Genomic DNA, 26,510 nt, shown 5'->3' with positions numbered 1-26,510 from the left:
CCGACACCACGGCGCCACTGGCGGCTTCGGGACGGACTCCTGTTGTCTCCCGCAACACAGGATAGGCTCAAGACCGCGCTCGCGCAATTCTTGGCCCACAATGCCAACGACGACACGTCCAAGGCCACTCAATGGGCGGCCCTCAAGGCAGTCCTGCGAGGCGAGATCATTTCTATCGCCTCCGCTGATAACAAGGACAGGGCACTGAAAAGAGCCGAACTCACTCAACGGGTGGCTGAATTGGAACAGATGCACCAACGCACTGGGGCCGCGCGGGCGTGGCGCCAGTTATGCACGGAGCGGAAGATGCTCGCGGCACTAGACCAGGATGTGGCAGAATACGCCGCCATCCGTCTCAAGCACGTGTACTACACCGGTGGTGACCGCTGCGGGAAGCTTTTAGCGAGTAGGCTGCGGGCACAGGAGCAGAGACGCCAAGTGGGCGCCCTCAACTCCACGCGCGGGACGCAGGTTACGGAAGATGCAGATATAGCGGCAGCTTTTGGCGACTTCTACGCCGGCCTCTACGACGCGGATCGCCTTGACCCCCAGGTGGGCCTGGACTATATGCACGGCGCGACGCTCCCCACCCTCACGCAAGCACAAGCGGACTTCCTAGACCGGCCCATTGGCCTGGAGGAGGTCATATCAGCGATATCCCGCCTCAAGGTGGGGAAGTCGCCGGGACCGGATGGCTATACGGCGGCCTTCTATAAGACATTCTGCCAGCAGGTCGCCCCCATTCTGCGCGACCTGTTTAACACCTTTGATCGACCCGGTGCCATTCCCCCTGAATTGCTGGAGGCGGCCATATCAGTGATCCCTAAGGCTGGTCGTGACCCGACGGAATGCGGCTCCTATCGGCCCATTTCCCTGCTAAATGTGGATTTGAAACTTTACACCGGCATCATTGCGAGCCGCTTGGCGCCGTATATGCAGCAGCTGGTAGACCCTGACCAGTCGGGATTCATCCCCCAGAGGCAGACCAGCGACAATACTCGGCGAGTCCTCCATCTCATCGAGGCTGGCTCGCGCACGAGACCGGGTTGCATGCTTCTCACCATCGACGCAGAAAAAGCGTTCGACAGGGTCCATTGGCCCTATCTGGAACAGGTGTTGCAGCGCTTCGGGTTTGGGGAAACTCTCTGTCACCGCATATTCAACTGTTATCGGCGTCCCAATGCCGCGGTGCGGGTCAATGGCCATACCTCCCCGAGGTTCGAAATCGGCAGGGGTACTCGACAGGGCTGCCCGCTCTCTCCCCTCCTGTTCGCCCTCTATATGGAGCCGATGGCGCAGAGAGTGAGACAACACGATCGCATCTCGGGTGTCCGCTTTGGTGGTGACACTCACAAAATAAGTTTGTATGCGGACGACATACTGCTATCCCTCACTGACCCGATGCAATCACTGCGAGCGCTTTTCGTGGAACTCCACACCTTCGCGCAAGCCTCGGGCTTTAAAATCAATGAGGCGAAATCGGAGGCCCTGAATATCTCACTGGCCCCCGACGTCCTGACGGAGGTCAAGGCGGAGTTTCAGGTGCAATGGTCGGCCTCCTCCATCTCCTACTTAGGAGTCCACTTGGCGCCGACAGTGCGGGCCACTGCAGAGGCCAATTACGCGACTCTGACGGGAAAGATCCGTGACCAGCTGCGGCGTTGGAGGCCTCTCACGCTGTCGTGGCTTGGCCGAATCGCGGCGGTCAAGATGACCTTGCTCCCACAGATTTTGTACCTGTTCCAGACACTCCCCCTGCGACCACCACGTGAGTGGCTCAAGAACACACAGTCGGACTTCTCGAGATTTATCTGGAATGGGCGACGTCCGCGTTTCAAGCATACTATAGCGACTCTGCCACCGGAACATGGGGGAGTGGGGATACCCGACCTCGCGCTATACTTTCAGGCGGCACAACTACGCACGTTGGTGGAGTGGCATCAACTAGAATCGGGCAAGCACTGGCTCTTTCAAGACCAGGCAGTGGCCGGTCGTCCACTACAGGGGGTCCCACTTCTCCCACGCTGCCACAGACCCCCCAACTTATACGCCTCCGACATCACGAGCACCGTCCTTGGGGTTTGGGACAAGGTTGCTGTGAAGAAGGGGTTGACTTCTTTTCCGTCGCCGATGACGCCGATCTTTGATAACCCAGATTTCACACCGGGACTGGACACGAAGGCTTTTGAGGCATGGCGGGCGACCCCCTGCAGGGCGGTGGGTCGCATGTTTGACCTCAAAGGGATACTTCCGTTTCACCAGGTGCAGCAGGACTATGGTGTTGCTGAGGCAGACCGACTGCGATACCTACAGGTGCGGCACTGGGTCCTTCACCCTTCCATCTCACCGGGCGCCCAACGACATCTCACACACTATGAGAAGTGGCTATGGACCCGCACATCAGATAAGAAAATCATTTCGGATCTATACCAGCAGCTTCTCCTCACCAATACTCACTCATACAACGCAGGTCAGATTAGGTGGGAAAGGGACCTGGGGCGCCAACTCACGAGGAAGGAATGGGAGGGTGTCTACTACAGGGCCAGACACTCGGCCCATCACACAGGCCTCACTGAGACGATGACCAAAATTGCCACATACTGGTATCACACCCCCGAGAGGTTGCATCAGTGGGACCCCCGAGTGAGCGATCGCTGTTGGAGGGGGTGTGGGGAATTGGGGACACTGGAGCATTTGCTGTGGGGATGCGATAAGCTCCGTCCGTACTGGACCCCCATCCTGGACCTCATTGACTCCCACCTAGATACACAACTGCCCCGTTTCCCTGCCTACATCATACTTGGTCTCCCTAACGCCCTCATGTACCCTCTGAAGTCCTGGAGGGGTAGACTGATTGCACTGGCATTGGGGGCGGCGGTACAGAACATTGTGGCTCACTGGAGGGCGGCGCAGGCTCCACTGCAACTGGGCTGGTTACATAGGCTTTGGGCAATACTGGGTATGGAAAAGCTCTCACTAACCGCGACAGGGAGGGGGGTGGATTTTGCAGCTTTGTGGCAGCCCTTCCTCTCCCTGCTGACCGGGGAATTCCGGGAGGTAAGCTGTCCCCGGTATCTCCGACTGCTACGCCTCGCAGATACCCCATTGCCGGAGCCTGAGGCGCGTACACGCAAACGCAAGGGCCCGGTGACGGCGGCTCCACTGGGTTCGTAGATGAGATGGCGTAGATGTGATACCCTGTGCTTGACTACTGGACAAGGAGGGGGGGGCGGGGGGGGCAGGGAGTTTGGGGTTAGTTTTGTTTCATTTTGCAGACTCTTGTTTCTTCGCATTGTCATTAGCTCCACTTGCATCCTCCGAGCACCTCTTTAGACGCGGCCGGCCCGGATGGGTTGTAGGCGGCTTGCTGTGTTAACTATGACCGTCTGGTATCACTATGTTGGGCGTGTACTATGCCACTGGCCCAGACAGCCGCCCCTCGGCGTCGATGCTAATTCTCTTTGTGAGGTGCAGTGTGATTATTCTTTCTGCTTAATAAACAGATTTAATACTAAAGCTTCTTAAAGTTCTTTCTTTATTACCTGATATTTAGCTGTATCCTTTTGCTTTCCCCTCTGTAACGTTCTACTCCTATTCGATTGTATGTCCCACTTTTCTGTTTTCACACTGTTTCAACCCTCTCCACAGGATATGCATTCCCGCTTCAAGACATTTTCCACGATAACCTGTAAAAACTGGAGTCCTTACCACACCCTTGTGCACTACACTCTGGCAATCTCCTCTTTTTGTGATTCCCTAAAAAATCATCATGCAGCCATGCACAGGTCTCCACCACTTCCTATAGCTTGTGCACGAAAGAGCTGGTTGGCCTGCTTGAGGTACCTATGGGAAATATAAATACTATGCCTGCAGGAGCTTCATTGAGAAGGGAATCCACCCTGGAAATGTAGAGGGGATGTGTTTATAAGGAAAGAAACTCCTGCTGTTTGTGTAAAGTCTAAGGTGGTTTGCTAACAAAGTCCATGCCTGCAAGTATCTTGGTGGGTGTGCCCCATTGATAAGTGGATGGGACAGAAAGTGTCATTTATTATTCATTTTATTTTAGTGTTTTATAGAGCGCAAACTTGACCGGTTAAGGTATCAGAGCGCTTTACACAAGTCACAGATTGAACAATAGGAAGGGTAATACAGGATACTGTAAATTAGGGGGATGGGGTGAGGGTAGAAGAGGGAAAGAAAAAACATTAAACAGCATAGTCCATATTACAATTGTTGAGGACGGACTCCGATTTCTTGGTGGGGCGAGGTCGCAGGATAGAGGCAATAGTCTATGGGGTGGTTGTGGAACGGGATTAGTCAAGGAATTTACTCATGAGGAAGGATTTGGCCTCCTTTTTGAAGCGTGCCAGAGAGGGGATTCTTTTGATGGCGGGAGGGAAGGAGTTCCATATTCTTGGTGCAGCCCCAGCGAAAGCCCGATTATAGGTTGTTTTTTTTCGAAGGCGAGCAGGCTGGAGTAGGAAGGCACTGGCCGATCGTGAATTTCTGCTTCCTCCGGATATCACAAGTTTCCGAGCAAGATACGCAGGGGAGTTTGAGTGTAGGGCCTTGTGCGTGATGCATGCCAGCTTGAGATGGATCCTAGCCTCGAGAGGGAGCCAATTCAATGATTTCAGATGAGGGGTGATGTGATCAAATTTCCTTGTGCCGGTAAGTAGTCTGGCAGCTGCGTTGAGGCAGGCTTTTAAGGATGCTAGGGAGATCTTGGGTAAACCAGAAAGGGTGGAGCAGCCATATTTCAGCCTAGAAATAACTAGGGATTGGACTGCATACATTAAGAAACGCAGAAGAATCCACGGTATCACTAAACATATATTAACAGATTCACACCTAAACTGATCAAATATCAAATAGCAATATTAGCAAATATTCTGACTTCAACACATTATTCTTCACTTTGAAACTCCGATGGTACTTTCCAGGCCAAAACGATGGCTCCCTGCCCTTGCTTGCCTATAAAAGTTTAAAATATGGCATGCCTTTTAAGCTCGCCCCTGGTAACACTAGTGATACTCAAAGTTGGTCAGAAATCCTAGTCATCATTTTCAGAAGACGGATGGCAGATGAATTTTTGGTAACTGAGTGAGGAAGTCAGGTAGTGAACATAAGCCTGTGTGAAGCAATGTTCTCTAGACAAAACGGTATTCTGCTGCCGGTATAGTAATACCAAGAGCAGTGGACATTATTTACAGAAGTTTCCAGAAAGTTGACAAGGATGCTTGCATAAAAAGAAGACAGATATCAGAAAAGAAAAAGGTTTAGCCGACCGAACCTCCAGGAACAAATGGCAGAAGTAGATGCCAGGAAGACACTCAAATGGGGAAACCACCACAGGAGCGGAGCAGAGCCGCCACGTAGAGCAACCACTCAGCTGCGAAGCAAAGGCTGACTTGAGACCCCTGGTATGGAGAAAGTTAATTTCTGCTGAGAGAGTCATACCATTTGCGGGATGAGAAGAACACATACTTATTGAATCTCAGAAGGGCAAAGAAAGAGGGGCTATGCAGGCCTGCTTTGCAGCATGTACTTATCCCTATGCTTCATGGAGTATAGGCTAGTGTGGCCCATAGTTCTTCTCCTACCAGGTGTCCATCTTACTTACATTCTGTATAGGACACACAGCATATTCGGCATTGTTGCCCCCGACCATTATTGCTACCTACCATTCCTTTTGACAAAAATCTGACTTCTGTAGCAGAGATTCAAAACCATGGACGTCGATTCACCAAAATGCCTGGGATAGCGGAAGTGACATCAAATACCCTTTGACTTTAATGATGTCACAGGAAGTGACATCATATGACCTTTGACCCTGCGTCATCCCAAGAAGTGATGTCACATAACCTTAATCCGGATAACTTCACAATAATTAACATTTCTGAAGTTACATAATTGCATAATTAATATTATATATTCTTCTAGGGGAGAATAAAGGGCGGGGGTTTCTCTTCCATGAGAAACGTTTAAAACAAAAAAAGGACTTTCTAAAAACACTCACTAAATATTCAAGTCCTTTCATGGTGACCAATCAACTGAAATCTGACAGTCTCCTTGAGTTCATCCAATTATGTTTTTAAAATGTCCTATGAGTGCCCTTTATGTCAAAAATTACCTCCATTACTAGGACCAGCAGTTTGCCATGGTGGCCCCTTTTGCCCAAACATTACATACAGTATACCAGTGCCAGAATTTTCCTAAAACTGCTTCTCTTGCACTGTGGAGGTTCCTTATGTCAAATGTGATATCTAATATGTCAAGGACCACATTTTGTCATGGATGGCCCCTAATCTTGCCACAGTTGTCTTCCCACATGCCAAGAATTTCCTCCAAAGTGCCATCGTAAGCAATTTGCCACAGGTGCCAACTATGCCAATAATTTCCTCCAGAAGGCCAGCGCTGGCATTTTTTCATGGGGGCTCCATGCCAAAATTTAACTACAGATTGCCAGCAGTAGCATTTTGCTTAGGGTATCCAATTGCAAGTATCACCTCCAGCATTCCAATGCCAACATTTTGTCAAGGGTGCTTCTATAAGTCAAGAAGCTTGCCAGGACCAACAGCAGATCTGCAAACATAACAACACATGCTCACTTACATTCACCTATATAGACTCATTCTGTAGCCCGAGCAACCTTGGACGATGCCCGGTGGAGCTCTCCTATGCAGCTATAGTGGAGTTCTTTTTGTCTGTCTTTCACTTTGACTGCTTGTTCCCCCCGAATTACTCTTCCCCCTTGCCAGTCCGTCTGACTATCTACATTCCTTATTCATTTACCATTCCCCTGCACCTTCCATTCCCCATAAGACATGTAGCTTGGCTATACTACACGCTAATTACCCATATTATTGTGTAATCTCATTTTTTTCTCTTATGCCTATACTTGGCTCCTGGAATTGATGTAATTATTTAAAATGTAAATCGTTGATCCTCGTGTAAAGTGCTCTGATACCTCCAGGTCTAGCCAGCGCTATATAAAACTTTGCACAAAAAAAAATTGTTAGCACTGACTTGCACTCATACATTTTCACCTACTCTTGTGCACTCACTCACTCCCTGAATCCCTTATTCGCACTCTCACTCACTCTTAGTTTGACTGACTTATACTTACTCATTTTGACACACACACACACAAAATAGATCCCATATACAAAGATACATGTTCACACATATACACACTGTCACCCAAACTCACTCTCACCCACGCACAAAACATATATCAAACCCATTTTATTTTTCTTATCTAAGATGCCAGTAAAGATCCAGGTCCACTTTTTATTACACAACTAGTGAATAATAAACTATTAATGTAATACAAATGAACAGAAAACAAGGTTAGAGCCTGACTCTGATAATGCAAGGGACCCCTATGTTCTTGTCACTGATTTTGCCACCTCTGAGGCCAGGGGTTGCAAAGGCAGTGCCAGGTGTTGCAAGGGCAAGCTAAGGGTCTCAATTATGACCCCTAAATGACGGCCATGCTCAAAAGTTCAGTAACAGAGAACAGGAATCTGTAACGATCCACCATATGTATTTGAAAAGTTTTATATAGCGCCTGCTAGACCCGAAGGCATCAGAGCGCTTTACATGAGTAAGAACATAGTTTCAGACCATAGTTACAAAGTTACATCAGTTGCTGGACCATAGTTACATGAGTACAAAAGCATAGCATAAACATTGGGGACAAACATCACAATAAGGACATGAAGATATTTAGCACCAAAATATGTTACATAACAGCACAAGACTCACTTGAGGTTACACACTTGACACGCCCACACATTTTTATATTATAGTTGTTGACATGTCACATTGAGCTTAAAAACACATTGTTATGTACAGGTTAAAAAACAACCCAAAAAAACAGATATAGTTCCAAATTCTAGGAACCCAACATTGACCCATTACATTAACAAAGTGGCTTGGTAAATAACATCCCCTACAAGACAAGAATTTGCATGTGTATACTCGAGACCAGTGCATTAAAAAACGTATAGTGACAGAAGCAAGAGGGACCATATCACAGAGAACAATGGGAGGATAGAGTTAGCCCCAAACGACATAAGCTTAGATGGTATCAAACGAGAAGATCAATAAACAGGTATTTTATTAAGCATATGGTGAGACAAGTCACACATGTGCACGCAGGCAGGAGGTTAACTCGTACCTGCCTCAGTAACCCAGGCTAACAATTCAAATAGGAACTTCCTCTGGCACACTAGAAGCACAAGGCTTCTGTGAACAAGCAACTAGCCAGCGGATCACACATAAAATGTAAGACACTACTCAGCCATCAAGGTATAGGTTTGGAAGGGAATGCAAGTATGGGAAAGGCACTCCCTTCGCTAAATTGCAAAAAGACAAACCTGTTTAGCAGGACTCGCACTTGGCAGCATCTTCGCCTTAAAAACATATCACTGTAATCTTTCCATGGAATACTCATATATCCAACATTTCCCACAGGCCATTCTCATACATCTCCATGAACCAACACCCACGCAAGAAAAAGCATACAGTAACTAATACCAGCCCGTGAGACCAAATCCCCCCCAGCACATTGACATCACTTCCTTGAGACCACAGCCCCAGTACACCTTGACATCACTCTGTGTCACATGCCTTAAATAACCTCCGAAAATAGAAAAAAATGTACCTATGCGTCGAAATATTTCAACACATTATTGATGTGAAACAAGATAAACAGAACTTTATAGGTTTATCCTGGCAATTACTTATGCCTTTTATTTATTCAATTTAAATAAAGTTTTTTTATCATGAATTTGCAAAAAAAGGGTACATTATCAACTAGACAGTATGCCAAATTATTATAATACAGTGTGAACACAAACATACATCATATAGTGTAAGCACAAACATAGATTATACTATACATATATCCAATTATTCAACAATTGAATGCATTTACAAACAGAGATGATTGCAATGAAAACCATTAATGTATACATGATTAATCATTCCTATTCAGTTCCTTGAGGGGTGAACAGATCCTTACAAGGCCTAACTTTGAACCCCAAGAATTTAATGTCTCTAATTAGGTAAGGAATTGAATGCCTTTTTGGGAATGAATGCCATTGCCGACGCATTTCGAGTCCTGGTATTTCAATTACAGGGCTCTCTTCAGGGCAGGATTAATCATTTCCATAGGCGACTGTTTGTAACAAAAAAAAAAAGTGATTTTTTAGTGAAATTCCTCAATCCGTTAAAAGAAGTAATTATACATAAACTTCATCATTGTGGGCAACATACCTTCGTTTTGCCAAAGTAGCGCTGGCCTACTTAATGTAGTGAAAGCTGTGGGCACCCTTCTGCAACAAAATATGGTATTTTTCAATCAACTCGTTCATATGTCATTATTATGAATTATGAGACGAGGTGGCAGGGACCATGTTCAATATGAATTACCTTGTCAGGTTAATGCTGGGTGATGTATGTCTTGTTAATCACCAGTACGAAGCGTTTTAAAGAATAACTTCACAGGGTGTGTATCTGAAAAAGCATGAAGGGAGCATTGTGGCTTTGTTGGTAAATGGAAAGCACGAAAAAACGAAAAAGGGCAAAGGGATGAGCATTTATACTCACATTACCATTGCTGGAACTACAGTGAAGGTCGCCGCTGCCCTCCGGTTTGATTATTGTAGCGCTTGCTTGAAAAAAAGGGGAAATTGTTATATTAAACCCTCCGTGAACTTTCAGTGTGACGAATGCCAGCTGGCCAAACGTTATCTCAGTTTCCTCACCTTTCCATATTGGAAAGCTAAATTCCTCATGGCGTCCCCTCCAGTGCGGTTTGTGTGGACCCGCTGCTAGTATGTTTGTGATTTTGAACGGGTAAGAGACGTAATGTCATGTGTTCCACCCACGCGTTCTGCCAATCAGAAAAGGATGCTCCCTCTGCTATTTGCGATGCATTATGGGCAATGTATTTCATATTTAAATAGATCGCCTGTTCCCCATAGTTAAAAGGTTTATCATTGTGCAAACTTCAAATGTTACAAAATGGTACGCACTGAATGGACAGCCATGTGGGGACAAATACTTTTTTCTGATTGCGTACAAAGTATCTGGGGACCCCACACTGTTAGTTCTACTGTGGTTGTCACTGACCCTATAGCGTGTTTCATGCCTTATTCAGTTCACTCATGCAGTTGAGACCCTGGTTGATTTCATTATTCAAATTATGAAATTTGACATTGCCTCCGTGGCTTCTCCTATAAGGCCAGGGGGCACCACAGATGCCCCACAAACATCCCTGCACCATGTGACAGGCACCTTGAGGTGCCTGCCACATTATGGTGCCTGCCACATGGGGAAGGGATTTTTAAAAACATACCTTTTGGCATTGGGGCTGGTGCAGCGGCCCTTTCCATGCCGCAGCACAAGCCTCAATGCCAAAAGGCATGATGCCGACCGCCTCCACGGTGGTCGGATCCTAATTAGGCGGTTGGGACCGCCGACTACCTGTCAGCCAGTCCATTTATCTGCAATGATAACGGTTTGACCAGCGTCTGACCGGCATCGTAGTTAGGATCTAAGTTGGAATGTAGACTATTCATGACAACTTTGTCAAAAGGCTCCCCAATGACAATGCTTCCTCCTCAGACACTGCTGACTGCCTTGCCCTGCTGAACTTTACCTTCTCAGACATGTCTTTTTCTAAATTTATTCCACGTTGGAAGGTAAGTGGATACTGGACCCAATCCAGTTTGTGTATCCGAACGCTGTTCCATCGCGATTTGCCATAACCTTTGACTTTGCCCTGGGCTCATGTGACTAATAATAATACCAGCATTTGTAAAGTGTGCACCTACCTCAGGCGAGGTGTCCCGATGCTGGGGGCCCGTCAGGAAGATTAAGCGAACTATTGCCCAGAGTCACAAGGTGCTGTGCTAACCTGCGGCCAGCGCCGGGGATTGAACCGTGAGCACCTGTGGTCCAGAGTCAGCCGCCCTGGCAGCTGCACCACACCTCTTCCTAGATGTCCGCTGTTGGTGCTTTGATCTAGAATAGAAATTTGCCTAGCCTACGAGAAGGTAAGTTTCTATTCTATTAAGGACGCGGAGGCGAGGATTATGCTCATTCTTTCTTCGCCTTTATTAACAAAATTCCAACAGCAACTTATCACCATCTTTTAACAAACTACATTTTCCATAAAACCAGGGAAAAGAAAAACAGTCCCTTATGTAGTCCATTCACTGTGTCCATGACTCTCAGCCAATAAATCATCCTGCCACTTACTGCATTTCCTCTTTCTTCGCTGGAGGATCTCTCCCATGGTTACGCATTCTGTTTCGCATTTCCGTTTCCTGAAAGAAACCACAGTGATTAATCACGGCCTTATCCCATGGAAAAACAATGCAAGCAAACTACAACTTTGATTATTATGTAAATGACATCATAGCACAAGCAATAAACATCTTTTCATAAAACCCCGCCAGTCTTATTTCATGATACTCTAGAAATTGAAAAATTATTACTTACAACCATACTGGGCGGGACAGCAACCAACGCGCTTGCTGGGAGGGATAATCCTCACCTCCGCGTCCTTAATAGAATTGAAACTTATCTTCTCGTAGGCTAGGCTAATTTCTATTCTATGTCAGGACCGGAGCCGAGGATTATGCTCCTTTAAAGCTTGTCCACAACCACTTGAGCCCTATTCAGCAGCGGCTTAAAGTAAAACCTTTTAAACGTAGAGTCCTATGACCAATCTGCTGCTATCATTAGGTCCTTCAAGCTCACTCAAGGCTTAACGTTTTTTTAGGCCCTTGCACCTTGAGCGGAGTGCACACCGAAAGCTCTCGTATTAATGCAGACCTCTTGCATGATCCACCGCACCCAGCGGGCTATAGTGGGAGAGGAAACTGCTTTGAAAGGCTTCTTGAGGGCTATCAGGAGTTGTCGCTCGCCCGGAGGACGAACTTTCTCCATGGCAACTTCATAAGCTTTTAAGCATTGCACCACACAGACCTTCGGGGATTCCACAAAAGCAGGTTAAGAAATCGTGCGAGTATTGGACTTAGTGCGTCTACTCACCGTGAAGGTAACTCCCTCTGGGGAGAAAATCCTTGCTGTAATATCCAACACTCAGACGTCTGAAACTCTCCTGCATGACACCAAACATAACAACATCGCCAATTTGGCCGACAACTCCTTCCTAGAAAGGAAACGATTCGGTTGCCAGGACAGCAAAAAAATATTCAAAACCTGGTTCACGTTCCAAAGGACGGAATAGCGGGGCTCCGGCGGTAACGATAATCTGATGCCCCTTAGCAATTTGAAAACAAAAGGATGCTCCCCCAAAGGGGCTCCATCCACTGGAGCATGCCCCGCCGAAATAGCAGAGCGGACCGTGTTCACTGACCTATACGCTAGACCTTTCTGAGCCAAATCCGCAAGATAATTTAGAACGTGCGTCAGATCTGCGACCACGGGATCCACTTCCCGTCACGTCCAGGCCGATTTGTAGCACTTTGACGTGCTGTCCGCCCAAGCTCTGGACAATAAGAGCTCAGCGTGCCTCGAAAGGCCCGGCAATCCACCATGCCATAAGCTGGAGCGAGCCTTCCTCCACCAACCGGGGAGGAGTCCCCTCCGGACTCAACAGGAGATGGGGAGTTGGGATGAGTCGGATTAGAGAATCCCAAGAAAGTTTCAGTAGAACCGGAAACCATACTTGCGACCTCCAAAATGGCGTTATCAGAACCACAGAGGCTCCCTGTCTGCGGACCTGGGCCCGCCACCCAGGTGATCATGGATAAAGGAGGAAATGCATATCCGCTCTCCTGACTCCACTCCTGGCTGAACGCATCTTATGCTACCACCAGAGGATCCGGCATCCAACTGAAGAACCGGGGAAGTTGTCGGTCCAGGCGACAAGCAAAGTGGTCGATGGAGAAAGGACCCCAACGTTCCTGCAGGTACTGAAAAATCATCGGATCCAGCTTCCAAAAGCTGGCATCTCAGAGATAGCAGGAGTGCCAATCCGCAACCAAGTTCTCCTTCCCCTCAAGAAATTCCGCTGTGACCGATATGTGATTGGAGAGGCAGAACTCCCAAAACTGTTTCCCCATGTTCGCCAAGGCCTTGGACCGAGTGCCGCCCAGGTGATTGATATACCTGAGCGCCGACACATTGTCCGAAGCTTGCACACGGTCCTTGGTCCAGCACCTGACCGCAAAGGAGCCCGCCAGGAGTTTGAGGCAATTGATATGAAGTTGCTGCTCTTGAGGAGACCAACTTCCGCCGGTGGAGAATTCCCCACACCGCGCTCCGCAGCCTGCCCGGCATGCATCCGACTCTATCACCAAGTCTGGAGCGGAACCGAAGATTGCCCTTCCGTTCCAGGCCTCCGTATGGGATAGCCACCACTCCAACTCCTCGCGCACCTCGTCTGTCAGAGGAACCACCTGAGAGTACGTCAGGCCCTTCCGCAGATGTTGCGCCTTTAAGCGCTGAAGGGCCCGGTAGTGCAATGGGCCTGGGAAAATTGCTTGAATAGAGGCAGAGAAGAGACCTACCAGGTGGGCTATCTGTCGTAAGGAAGCCCCCTGCTTGGCCAGAGTCTGACGGAATTCGTGACGGATTTTCGCCACCTTCCTGGAGGGCAGACTGAGCGTGGCGGAGATGGAGTCTATTACAAAATCTAGAAAATAAGCGTTCTGAATCGGGACCAGGAGGGATTTCTGTTCCCCAACTCCTGAAGTAAGGACACCGCCATCTGCAGGTGGGCCCGCAACTGTAAGGGACAATGGGCTAGGATGAGAATATCGTCCAAGTAGACTATCAAGCGGACCCCATGCGCTCTCAAGTATTCCACCGCCCGTCTGAGGACCTTGGTGAAGCACCACGGGTTCGAGGAAAGTCCGAATGGAAGACATCGGAATTCGTAAGCCTGTCCACGCCAAAGAAACTGAAGGAACCGCCTGTGCGGAGGAACGATCGGCACCACCAGGTATGCGTCCTTCAGGTCCAGCCTCAACATCCAATCGAGTGGCAGGAGTACATCCCTGAGCAGATGAATGCCCTCCATCTTGAAATGTCTGTACACCAGCCACTCGTTTAATTCCCGAAGATTGATGACCGGTCTCCGACCCCCGTCGGCCTTGTCCACTAAAGATGTTGCTGAGGAATCCCATGGGATGAACCTCCGTCCTGCACACTGCTCCTTTGCGGAGCAATTCGGCCACTTCCTTGTCCACCATAGCCGCATCTGCTGCACAGAAAACTATTGGCCGGGGACTAACATTCTGACTGGGACAACTGTAAAACTCTATCTGGAAACCCCTTAACGTTTGAAGTGCCCAGGCGTCCCCAGTAAGAGCTTCCCAAGTGGGGAAAAACTGTGCCAGCCTGCCCCCGACTTCGTGCAGCGGACAAAACACTCACCGTTGGCATTGCCATTGTGACCTCTGTAACCTCCTCGGCCGCGGAAGCGCTGCCCCCTGGTCGGGTAGAAGTTAGTAAATCGTTGGTCTGTCTGGTACTGTCCATGTCCGGAGCCTTGTCCCCTGCCCTGAGGATGCTGGTTCTGAAACGCGCTCTGAGAACACCAAGGCTAGTCGCCCCACAGCGCCCTCTAGCGGGCGGAGGACTGCACCGCGATCACAGCAGAGGGAAAACAAGCCGCGTAAGGAGCGCACTAGCGTTCCCGCGGCAGACAGGGAATCTGTGGAGGAAAAAAAAACCTAAAGCACACAATCCCCCTGAAGGCACACGCAAATAACAATAACACTGAGAATCAAGAAACAAAGAAAAGCTCTTAACTCAAGCTGCCGAGCAGCGAAGAAAGAGGAAGTGGCCGGATTGATTGGCTTTAGAGTCATGGACACAGTGAATGGACTACATAAGGGGCTGTTTTTCTTTTCCCTGGTTTTATGGGAAATGTAGTTTGTTATAAGATGGTGATAAGGTGCTGTTGAAATTTTGTTAATAAAGGCGAAGAAAGAATAAGCATAATCCTCGCCTCCGGTCCTGACATAGAATCTAGATTCTACTAAAACCTTTAAAAATTGCTAACTTCGGTTTTACTGATTGGATATTTGCTGTTTTAGTGTCAAATAATGTATTGGTTTAAGTACAGGTTAATGAAGGGACTTTTGTGGTTTCACCCTGACAAGGATTGTGGCTGTTGCTTGAGCAGAGTTTCACCCTCCTCAACCAACAACTCAATTTCTCACAGAGGGTGAAATTGTTTTGCAGGTTTTCTATGTTGGGTGTAGAGCAGTGGGGGTGCAGATCATTTGAACCTCCGCCTTTCCTGTGTAGGCTGTGTCATTTAATACATTTTGTTGCGGTCTTCAAGACTTTGTTCTGTACTGGGTACAACTTTGATTTCTTAGGGGTTAGTGTATGGGTCTGACAATTGCAGAGTGTTTTTTAAGTTGATCCTAATGTCGGCTGCTGAATTGGTGACCTGTGCAATCCTAGCGTAATGGTTTGAATTTGTTCCCTCAGTCGTTCGAAATAGGTAAGTCTCTCTGTAGTTGTGATTTATTCAGCACAGCACTCTACGGGGAATATTCATTGCCCAGTGACCCCTGTTCCCTTGTCTGTGCATCTGTCTCAATTTTGATACTCCGCAACCTCAATGTAATTTTCCAAACACGCTCAGAATATTTACATACTGCAGCAGTCGCTAATGGCTTGCTCTCTTGGCTTTTTATGTTCTCCTGAGTAGATTCATGTTTGTAATAGTTGATTTACCCAAAGGAGGGCCTCTGTGGGGGTTGGCATATTTCACGTTTCCCCGGGTCGCAGCAAGTGTGGGTGGTGTTGAAGCGGTTGTGAGATGAGTTATCCTATGATGGTGTTTCGTAGAACAAAGACCTATTTTGTGACCCTCCAATCTAACATGAGTGTGTCAGATTCATGTCAAGGATTATCCCTGCGGTGTGCTCTTGGTGGGTGTAGGAGTTCTGGTTGTTCAGCCCTTCAACTAAGCTGTACTAACTATGGCACTGTGGTCATGAAAGGGCTCACCTAAGTGAGCAATGAGATAGATGAATGCATGTAAACGGAACACCAAAACAGAAAGGTAGACAAATAGCTAATCAGACCAATACGTACACAAACCTGTTGAGGGATAGATCAACAGACCAAGGCATAACTGTGTCTCCAATGCGGTTAGCAACTGGAGGAGACAGGTCAGGGATCTGCTTTGTGTCTTAGTGAGAAATAGCACTGCTGTCTGCAGTGAACAAAGAATAAGTCAGTGGAGTAAAGGATGGTTCTGCTGTCAGTGGCAACTGAACAGCTGGCCTTTTGTTCTTGTTTCTGGACTAGTTAAAGTTTATTCCAAGCCCGGGTGAACTCTACCCAGGATGAAGTGCATGGACAGGTAGCCTTTGGTGCTGTCTTTCCCTAATCTGTACATTATCTACAGGCACAGGCAGGCTTTCTGTGTTACAGATATGGTTTATAGGAGGGAGAGCTATGTGAGTACCAGGTGTTCATTTCCCTAAAATGTTTGGGCTTCTGAGAGGATAGGAACATCAGGGTTTTAGATAAAGGCAATTGTTTAAAGTGAATGAAGCCAGGTACAGTCTCATCTCAGGGCATAATGATCTAGGTTTCCAAAGTTCTCACCAGTGTTGCTGCTCTAATGAGTTTATTTAAAACAAATTCAGTAAATTGTTTAATTCTCCTAACAAAAATGGTCTCGATTATATGGGAATACCATAATTACATGTGCGTAACTTACGACATATGTACCATTGCTATGATTCACATGAAAATCTGTGTCCCTGTCAGAAGGAAGTAACATGATAAATAATTAATTTATTTCCCTATCTAGAAAGAACCAGATTTGTGAATGGGTTGTAAAGGGCTAAGAATGCAATAAAGGTGGAAAGGCGCAGAACCCTGCTGATGCCATTCCAAGATTTCTGAGTAGATACAGATGTCATTAGGAGCATGCTGTCAGTTTCATACATTGTGGCCTCAAACACACATCAATACATACCTTATTAGAACATTGGAATGTTGAGCACTCCATTGAATACAGTGGAGTGCTCCGGGCTTCTAATGGCTGGTAGAAGCTTGGAACATCAACAGTCCAATGTTTGTTCACAGAGGTTGCTGTGAACAAAGGCCTCATGGAGCCCGAGGGGATTTTCAACCCCCTCGGGCTCTGTGAAGCCTTAGTTTTACAAATTAGAAAATTCTGCCCTCTAAGGGCGGAATGTTCTAATAGCCTTAGAGCCCTTCATAGCTAGCGCTATCTGCCATTAAATGGCCGCTCCCTTGTTAAAGGCACTGACTCTGTAATGGGTCTTTAATGGTCGGTAGAGCCTGCTACGTCAGGCGCTAAGGCTATGTTGAATTCATGGTCAGTTTTATCTGAGTCCTCAGTCTACTGAGTACCAAGTATGTGTCTTGGTTCAAGGAGCACTGAAGAGATTAGAGAAGATCCTGCCCAGACCCAGGAATTTTGAAGGATTAGAGGAGACCAACATGAAACTGTTGTTGTGCAGAGTAAGGTGAATGTGAATGGAGGTGTGTGCTGTTATTGTGCCTACGAGAGGCAATTAGGTATTGAGGAAAGGCTGGCATAGACTTAGGAAGCTGAATGTCAGGTGCATTCATGTTTGAGGGCATTTGGGCCAGTGACTACAAGACCAAGTATGGATGTAATATTAGCTTAAGGAAGAATCTTATGTTATATATTATGTGATGTCATATGTGATATTGTATCTATCTTGTGCTGTGTTTTTATTTAATGCCGCGTTGTGTGTTATGATGGGGTACATTTGGTCTGGAGTGGTATGATATGTCAGTTATGGTTTAGTGTGGTGCAGAATTTCAAAGAGTAAAATGCTGTGTTGCAGTTATGTTATGATTTATTTATCTGAAAAGTTGTATATAGCGCTGGATAGACCCGAAGGTATCAGAGCGCTTTACATGAGGAAGAACATTTATTAGGTGGAACATCTCACATCCATATTGGCCAGAGGGGTAATGAGGTGCATTTGAACTCCTTTCTTTCTCTACTACTCTAGTTTGAGGCTGGGATAGCGCTCGATAAGAGATGTTAAATTTCACAGATAGTTCTTTTGTACTCTTTCTTTACCAAAGCTGACAGAATGCTCGTATTTTGTCCCATTAGACACCAACAAAAACTTTAAATGTAGGGATCAGACATATCAGAAGGTCCAACAGTCTTTATGTGGTATAGGCGTGGGGGGAATGTTAAGGAGCTCGGGGGAAGATCAAGGAGAAGCTCAGTTCTGTTTCAATAGTCTAATTCGCCCCGAATCATTCAAAAATGTTTTGAAAAAGAATGATGGAACAACCCATCTTAAAGCAATGTATTGGGGTAAAGAAAATAAGTCCTAAAGAAAGGACATGAAGTAATTCAATACTTTAAGCTCTCATGAATTACTTCACGTACCCATCATAAGATTGAGTGCCCAATGCAAACAGTAAATAAATAGCAGATAACGTTTATCCCACAAGAGAAATCGTGCCCACTTAACTAGGCTAAGGTGTCAGGATAATATGCTGAAGACCATGGCTCATTTGATAGATGAGCATATCAGGGGTTGCAGAGGCAGGCACAGCGGTTGCTAAGAAGAACATACGCATGCAATACCTTCTGACCCATGAAGGGCAATCCTGGCAGACGTTAAACACAGATCAAGAAAGAATCATTAGGTATGCACACGTAAACTACAGATGATCTAAAAAAGAAACTTACGTGTGTGCTCTGTGGTAAATATGGATATGGCATGAATACATTATGTGCACAAACTTTGAGTAGGAGTCAAACAGCGAGCATTCCGAGCGGAGTGACAAAGGATTGGCCACGGGCATATGATTCATATTTTGCTTACTCCTACTAAATATTTACCTTTGGATCATTCACAGCATTATGAATTATTTTTCTATTCAGAAGACCGAATTTACACACAAAGAAATCTGCTTAAATTGTGTAAAAAGTGCACCAATTAACTCAACTGTTACATGAAGTGTGTAGGTAGGGGTGTAATGAATTAGAAATATTTTTGGGGAAACAGTAAAATGTTTATTACAAATTGGTAAATTGATTCATTCTCTTTTATATGTGAATACCATACTCACACATACATAACTTACAAAACGTAAATTTTGCATGATTCACATAAAAATCTATGTGAATGGCTGCATTTCATAAATTTAAGGCACAAGTAAGTGTAACATATATTTTCCTAACATACTCATTTTACACTAGAACTTATTATGAACATGTCCGTGCGTTTTTATTTGGGGTAAAAAGTCAGGGAATACCTATATTTAACATTTATTTAAATTTTTTCACTTTTTAAATAGGTTTCTACACTTGCTCCCAATAATGTGGGCCGCAATGTGACACTGACTGTCCTGTTTGCTGCTGTGTCCGGAATGATCATGTTCGAACTCTACAAATAAGACAAATGGTAGCAGTAACAGACCGTTGCTGGACTTCGGCTAAACCAAGTTTGACACCCAGGAGGTGGCATTTTTGTTGGTGTTTTTTAATTAAATTCTTCCTTCTTGAAATTGTTTTGATACTTTTAAAGCCTAAACCAGTGCTGGGTCACTCTAAATGTTTCATACAATTTTTTGTGAAATAATGTTTTTTTAAATGTGGTTGTTACTGGCTAACTGCCTGTGGTGTATTGATATTGGAAAATGTAATAGTCTATTATGAAGCAGTTTTTAATCAAATATTTGGTTTCTGCTCTAAGAACACTTTTTTAATGACTGGTTATTGAAAAGATGTTTTTAATAAGGGACTCCAAACTAATGAAGTCAGAAGGATTGCTGGCCAACCTTAATTATTTTCTAGTGAGAATTGTGAAAAAAAATAAAATAAAATGTATACAATGATCACCATATTCAGAGTCCAATTTCGTTTTTTAATTATATTTATTGTTACAAAATCACAGACAGAGTCCATTCAGCTGGTTGCACTACATTTTTAACTGGAGCAGTTAAGAAGTCTAGTAAGCTACATAATGCTTGTGCAAGATGTTTTGCCTGGAAAGAAGAGAGAGTGAAAAAACGAACTTGAGAAAACTGAAAGTAGAAAAAACAAAAATAGAAAGAAGGTGCTATAGGAAAGAATAAAAACAACAAAAATACAAAGCAGGACTTGCATGTCAATTTCAGTAGGGGGTTTTGGAGAAGTCTGAAAATATTTTTTTTGGGTACAAATCATTTGTATGACAAGAGAAGATGTCCTCCATTCTGAATAAAGCCAACATCCCCTTCCATCTATACGCAGATGACACCCAGATATACCTGGAATCCTCCTCCCTCAACGACATTCTAAGACTCAATAATACTATCAAAGAAGTGTAAGAGTGGTTATCATCGAACCACCTGAAACTCAATCACGGTAAAACAGAGATCCTCCTCATCTCCAACAAGGAAGAAAACCCGCAAATGACGGAGTGGCTGAAAGCCATTGATTCTCTCAACCCGAATCTCAATCCGACAAACTCGGTAAAATCACTGGGAATCACCCTGGACCACAAATTATCCATGACTAACCACATCAAGAACTCTGCTAAGAGCGCCTTCTTCAATCTGAAGCTACTCAACAAAATCAAACCCTACATTCCACCTGCGGATCTCAAACAAGCCACCCAATCTCTGGTGCTATCCAGACTGAACTACGGGAACGCCATCCTCTCTGATACGCCTCTCTCCCACCTAGCACCCCTAAAAACCACCCTCAATGCAGCGGCCAAAATGGAGTAAAAAAAATTGACCACATTTCTCCCGCACTCAGAGATCTAAAATGGCTCCCAGTGGAAATGCGGGCCAGCTTCAGAACGATCTGCCTAACACACAAAGCCATGCACACAGGGAAACCAGAATACCTAGCCTCGAAACTCAAGAAAGCCGGTCAATCTAGAAGTCTCAGAAGCTCAAACTCCCTCCTTCTCATCCCCCTGAAAACACGCAAACAGAAAACGGCAAACCGCTCCTTTGCAGGGATGCTCCAGAAATCTGGAACGCCATCCCCGTGGATATCAGAACTATTCACTCCTTTCTAAAGTTTAAAAGCCGCCTAAAAAACCTTTACCTCAACTGTGCCTTCCCGAAACCAATTACGTAACTCTCAAGCTCTAACTTGTCAGCCTTCAGACCGCACACACCTGCAACCGACCTCATCCCCTCTTTCCTCCCCATCACATGGGGTCGGCCCCGCTAGGTGAATCTCTCAGGATAATACTTTGCCGAGTCAGCAAGAACTCTCCCTGACTGTCTCTACCTCAACGAGGGCCTCCGATCCCCGGATCCCTATTCCTCAGCGTCACACCTCAGCCCTCATCGCCTGTGGTCTATCTGAACGCTTAACTTTGTGCGTATTTTACCTGTGGACTTTCTGAACGTTTATCTTTGTGTGTATTGTACTCGTTATCTGACTTATACATATCCTGTTGTGAAGCACTCCGATACCCTCGGACGGCCAGCGCTATGGAAAACTCCTAAAATAAAATAAATAAAATATATTATTAGCGTATTTACATATCAAAGTGGAAGATAGACGGCACAGGGTAACTAATCCTGCATCTTGACATTGGGGAAATGTACCATTTTAGTCAAGGGTAAACAGGGCCAGGGGATAAGCCATTTTTAGAAAAAACAAATACATGCACATTTTTTGTAAATTAATAACCCAGTGCACAATTAAAGACATACATTTAGTCAGATCCGGACTCCAAAATACCAAACTCCTTTATTTAACCGTGTAACTAGCATCCTGGCTAGATCCCAAATTGTTCACTGGGAATATCATTGATAACCCAGCTTCCAAACATCACCACACAAAACCAACTCTTGTAGGAAACGTGAAAAAAGGAAATTGTAACTAAAGAAAAAATCGAGCTACTACTTTCTTAAATTATTGACTTTGAAAATGTTACAGCAAACTAACTGTCAAACCAAACCATTAGAAACATTTTTATAGCTTTTATTAAATTTAGGATACTAACTGTAAAACTAGACCATTAGAAATCTTGAATATCTGCAGTCATTAGTAATAACAACATCTAAAGACCAAATGAAATAAAAGAAATTCATTAGCACTTACAGACAAAAAGTAGTGAATAAAATTAGGACCGGTGGGTAAACCCTACACTGAAGTATTGTCTTCCGTAATTGTTATCTTTAAGAGTTCCTCTCAGAAGGCCCTGATCCCATCAGCACAGAAACAGGCCCAGTTTCTCTGTTGCTGATAAAACTACCATTCTGTCTGTCAACCTAAAGCCCAATTGCTGGTTCAACATTGCCGACAAAAGTGATAGAAAAGAATGCAAACCTGCGTGCGAGCTAGCTGTAAATTGTAATCCTTTGGATATTAGACACTGGGATTAAGGAAAGCCACAACAAGGTTCACTCTTGTGCTTACAGGAAACATGGGAGGTACTTGTAATGCCTTTAACAGGAGAGAAATCAACACTAATGGTCTCTGAAGTTTGGAAAGTTTTTAAACAGAGGGTGAAACAGGCCCTTTCATTTGAAATAGGTACAAGGCAAAGAGTGATAACATGGTAATTGATTCAGGTCCAGTAAACACAATTCATCATACATTACTGTTTTATAAAAACTGCAGAACTGTGGGGTTGTAGAAGCTAAATATTTGTTAAGGAACATAGGACACATATGAGATCCGTCTGCTTGGATAGCTGTATGGCACAATTGTGCTTAAAGGTAGAGATAAAAGACTAATGGGCAAACCTCTGTTGCAGACGGTGTGCAAGCATATTAGGGTACATTCGTCTGCATGAGGTCAATATTATATTAAATCTGTGTTCTGGGAGTGGATAAGATTGACAGAGACTGTAAGACAGTATCCACAGAAGGATTGAGCATGTCCTCAAACACCAGATAAGACTACTACTAGGTTCTTCCAATAACACCCAAGGCACAGATAAAAGTGTCAAGTATTGTCAGAGGAAGGGGAGATATTTTCAGCGGTGCCTGGCTATGAATCTGGACCCTGATGCCTTCACTAAAGAACCTGCGAACCTCTGGTGGGGATTACCTGTTGTGCTTCTCCAGTGATAATAAGCAGTGCTACCTCATTCTGAAGCAAGATGCTCCCCTCTCTCCTATCAGTATAAGTGTGCTGTCAATAATTTAGGAGTATCAAGTGCCTATTAATAGATTCCCCATGGCTAAAAGGTAAGCAAGCGTCAGTATAACACAACCCAGTACAAGGCTATGTTCTGAGGGATGAAGCAAAACGATGTTCTTTTTAAGGGTGGTTGACAAAGAGACGTGAGGGTCCTTGACCGAAGTCTGTAATTTTTCATTGCTATATTGACAATAAACGTACTGACCTTTAATACAAGTCACTGAAAAGCATCCTCCCAATATGCGCACTCTCTTGTGCTAGTTATTTGTTCTGGAAGAGGGGCCTATAGCAAGGTGCAAGACACAGCTGGAGAAAATAGCAATTCAGTTCATAACATTCCTAAGGGAGGGATGGAAAGGAGTCAGGAGTGAGAAGGAAGAAGGCCACTGGTACCTCTAGGTAAAAAAAGTCCACTTCCCTTCCTGTAGCACATTCATGAATTGGGGGAACGGTGAGCAGCATTGTCTGTCTAAAGTCATCAGTAGGTACGTTAGACCTCACGAAGAGAAATGTCAAAGAGTAAGTTTAGAGACCTTATTAGACTGATATGAGTGTGACACATAATTAGATTAGCATGATGGAATTACATACACAAAATATGATTTATTTTTTTATTAAAATTTTTTATTGCGAAACTGATACACGGCCATTTAGCCCACAACCCGAGGGTCGGGCGGCAATGTAGACACAACATATACATGTAAGCCCAACAGAGGCCCAATGCGGATAAGTACTGCCCTGTGGCCAGTCGCGCTTTTACTTTAATACAAATAAGGAAAACCTATATAACAACCCCCAATATCAGAACAGCTTCCCTCCCCCTCTCCCCTTATACAGCCTATCCCACCCAATGAGCCAAGGGCAAGATGACACAAATATAGGATCAAGTGTTCTCGATATGAGCTGTGCGTGTCGTCTATGCTCCATCCCCCCCCCCCTCCCCCCGCCATTAGTGCAGCAGCAGTTCAATTGTACTTGGTGGAGGAAACTACATGGAGTGTGAAGGAGTATGCGGTTAGTCTATTGCATTACAGGGACGCAGAAGGTTCTGCAGCTTCACTGTCCGTGTCACTACATACACAAAATATGATATAAAAATATATGAATCACCGGAAGATGAGGGCCTTTGCCAGCACACCTTATTTTTCTCAAATTTGAGCAAATTTCTTTAAATATGGCAGTGCTTACTGGGTGTGTTCTCCAACCAACCAATCATGCCTCCAATGGGCATTTTAAACCAAACGAACAAACTTAATTCAAATGTTAACCATACTTATTTTTTTTTTTAACAACAGATTTTATTTGGTTATGTTGCAATACGTAGGGGTCACAGTCCTGCCAAGGCCTATAAGGCAGAAGGATAATTTGAGCCAACAACCATATATAACAACACCCATTAAATATACAGGTGTAATAAACATATAACATACAGGCAGTCGCCGGTCTCCTTATTTGAGCAAATGGTGCATTTGTCATAGCGTGCATTATAAAACATAGTGATATAACCAATTTAAGACTTGCAGTGGGGATATTGAAGCTCAAGTAAGGTAGAGCCGTTCTTAGGGATCTAACTCTGGCAATGGAGGAATGTCGATTCCACGATACTCCGCCCATCAAGTCCATATTTTGAGGTGTTTCGCAGGGCACCACCGGGCCTCAAAAACAGCAATCTCAGCCCCCATACATTTATCGAGCTCAACTTTCCAATTGCCTATTGTCGGGGGAGATGTCGCCGTCCACATTTGCGCTATGTCCCTCTTGGCCACAGTGAGAGCTAGAAACAATAAATGTGGTTTGTACCGATTTCCCCCAATATCCTCTGTCGAGTGTAATAGAAAAAAATGTAGATCTAATGGAAGGTCCCACGCCAACACCTCGTGGAGACACGATCTGATCCTACGCCAAAAGGGGTGTAGTCCCGAGCAGCTCCAGACTGTGTGTAAAAATGTCCCCTCCTCCCTATCGCACCTCAGACATGTGGGAGATGGGATAGCCCCCATCCGCCACAGACGAACCCTTGTGAAATATGGGTGGTGTAGATACTTGAACTGGAGGCGCAGATAACGTCTGGAAAGTGCCGCGCCCCTTGGGCTAGCGATGGCTTCGGCCCAGTCATCATCTGTCAGCTCGGGAATATGAGCCTGCCATGCAAGTCGTGTCTTGTGGGCATCTTTGGTTCTATCCCAGATGATGAAGCTCTGCCATATGGGTGGGCTGATGGGATTCATTTCCTTTTTGTTGTACACACTTTACAGGTAGACACAGAGACTCTAGTGTTGCCAACTGTTCCCGTATTGCCCGCTTTTCATTAGTGCGATAGCTAATCGCAGCCCTGCGGATTGTCGGCTTAAGGGCTTCCCCCAAAATAGTCCGAGAGGGGGCAGTGGGGCAGTTTTCTTTTAAATATGTGGTGACTGCTTCGTGAAGCATATTAAGATATGCGGGGTCCCGCAGGTGCCACGGGGACATACGCCACCGAAAGGGGGGGTTTCCGGTAGCGGGTGTGAAACTGTAGACTAACCGGAGAATGGTCGGATAACCCTCGGGGCAGATGGGTCGCTTGTGAAAACCTTTGAAGGTGCACCCGGGGAACAAAAAAATAATCTAATTGCGATTGTGACCCATGCAACGTGGAGAAATAAGTAAAGTTGTGTTCGGTGGGATGATATTCGCGTCATATGTCAGCCCATCCCAAAGTGGAGGCAAGTGTATGTAGCTTAGTTGGGCCCGGTAAAGGTGCAATGTCTGGTCTACGTTGGTGATCCAGTGGACCCATGATATCGTTCCAGTCACCCCCTAACAGAGTCAAAGCCTTGGATATGTCGCCCCAGATCCCCAACAGTTTGTCAATAAATGGAGTTCCAAGAGGAGGAGGTGCATAGATACTGCCTATACTTACCTGTTCCCCCAACATTGTGCATGTAACAAAGAGGAAGCGACCCCCTAGGTCTGCCTTGTGTGCAATGTATTGAAATTGAACTCTACAGTGGATAAGAATAGCCACACCCCTGGAGCCCCGAGTAAACCCAGCATGGTGTACATGGTGAAAACGGAATCAAGCTAAACAGGTGGCCTTAGTGCCCAATAGATGGGTTTCTTGTAAGAGTAGGATATCAGCCCCATATCTTTTTGCTTGCCATAAAATCGACCCTAGTTTCACCTTGTTAAGGATACCCCTGACGGTCCAGGACACTACCGTTAGGTCCCCTATGAAAGCAGCATCACCTGACATCAACACCTCTTGAGATTAACCGAAAGAGAGCACGGAGACCAGTAACAGAATGAGCTGCCTGTAAAACGAAAGATAAAAACTCTAACATATAAAAATGTAATTTCTCTATAACCCCACTACACCTCACCCGAC

General features: G+C 45.5%; 1 protein-coding gene across 1 annotated transcript in view; it reads left to right on the top strand.

The window, feature by feature from the left end:
• LOC144811768 (uncharacterized) overlaps positions 1-19,890 on the top strand; it is a 136,054-nt gene extending 116,164 nt beyond the window's left edge. The window contains exon 6 of the mRNA XM_078673880.1: positions 19,345-19,890. Coding sequence (XP_078530006.1) covers positions 19,345-19,443 — 99 coding nt within the window. The 3' untranslated portion in view covers positions 19,444-19,890. The remainder of the gene's footprint in view (positions 1-19,344) is intronic.
• Positions 19,891-26,510: the final 6,620 nt, after the last annotated feature.

Source organism: Lissotriton helveticus, chromosome 1_1 (assembly GCF_964261635.1).
Source record: "Lissotriton helveticus chromosome 1_1, aLisHel1.1, whole genome shotgun sequence".
Classification (NCBI taxonomy): domain Eukaryota; kingdom Metazoa; phylum Chordata; class Amphibia; order Caudata; family Salamandridae; genus Lissotriton; species Lissotriton helveticus.
Note: the sequence above shows the minus strand (reverse complement) of the source record. Positions and strands in the feature narration are given on the sequence as shown.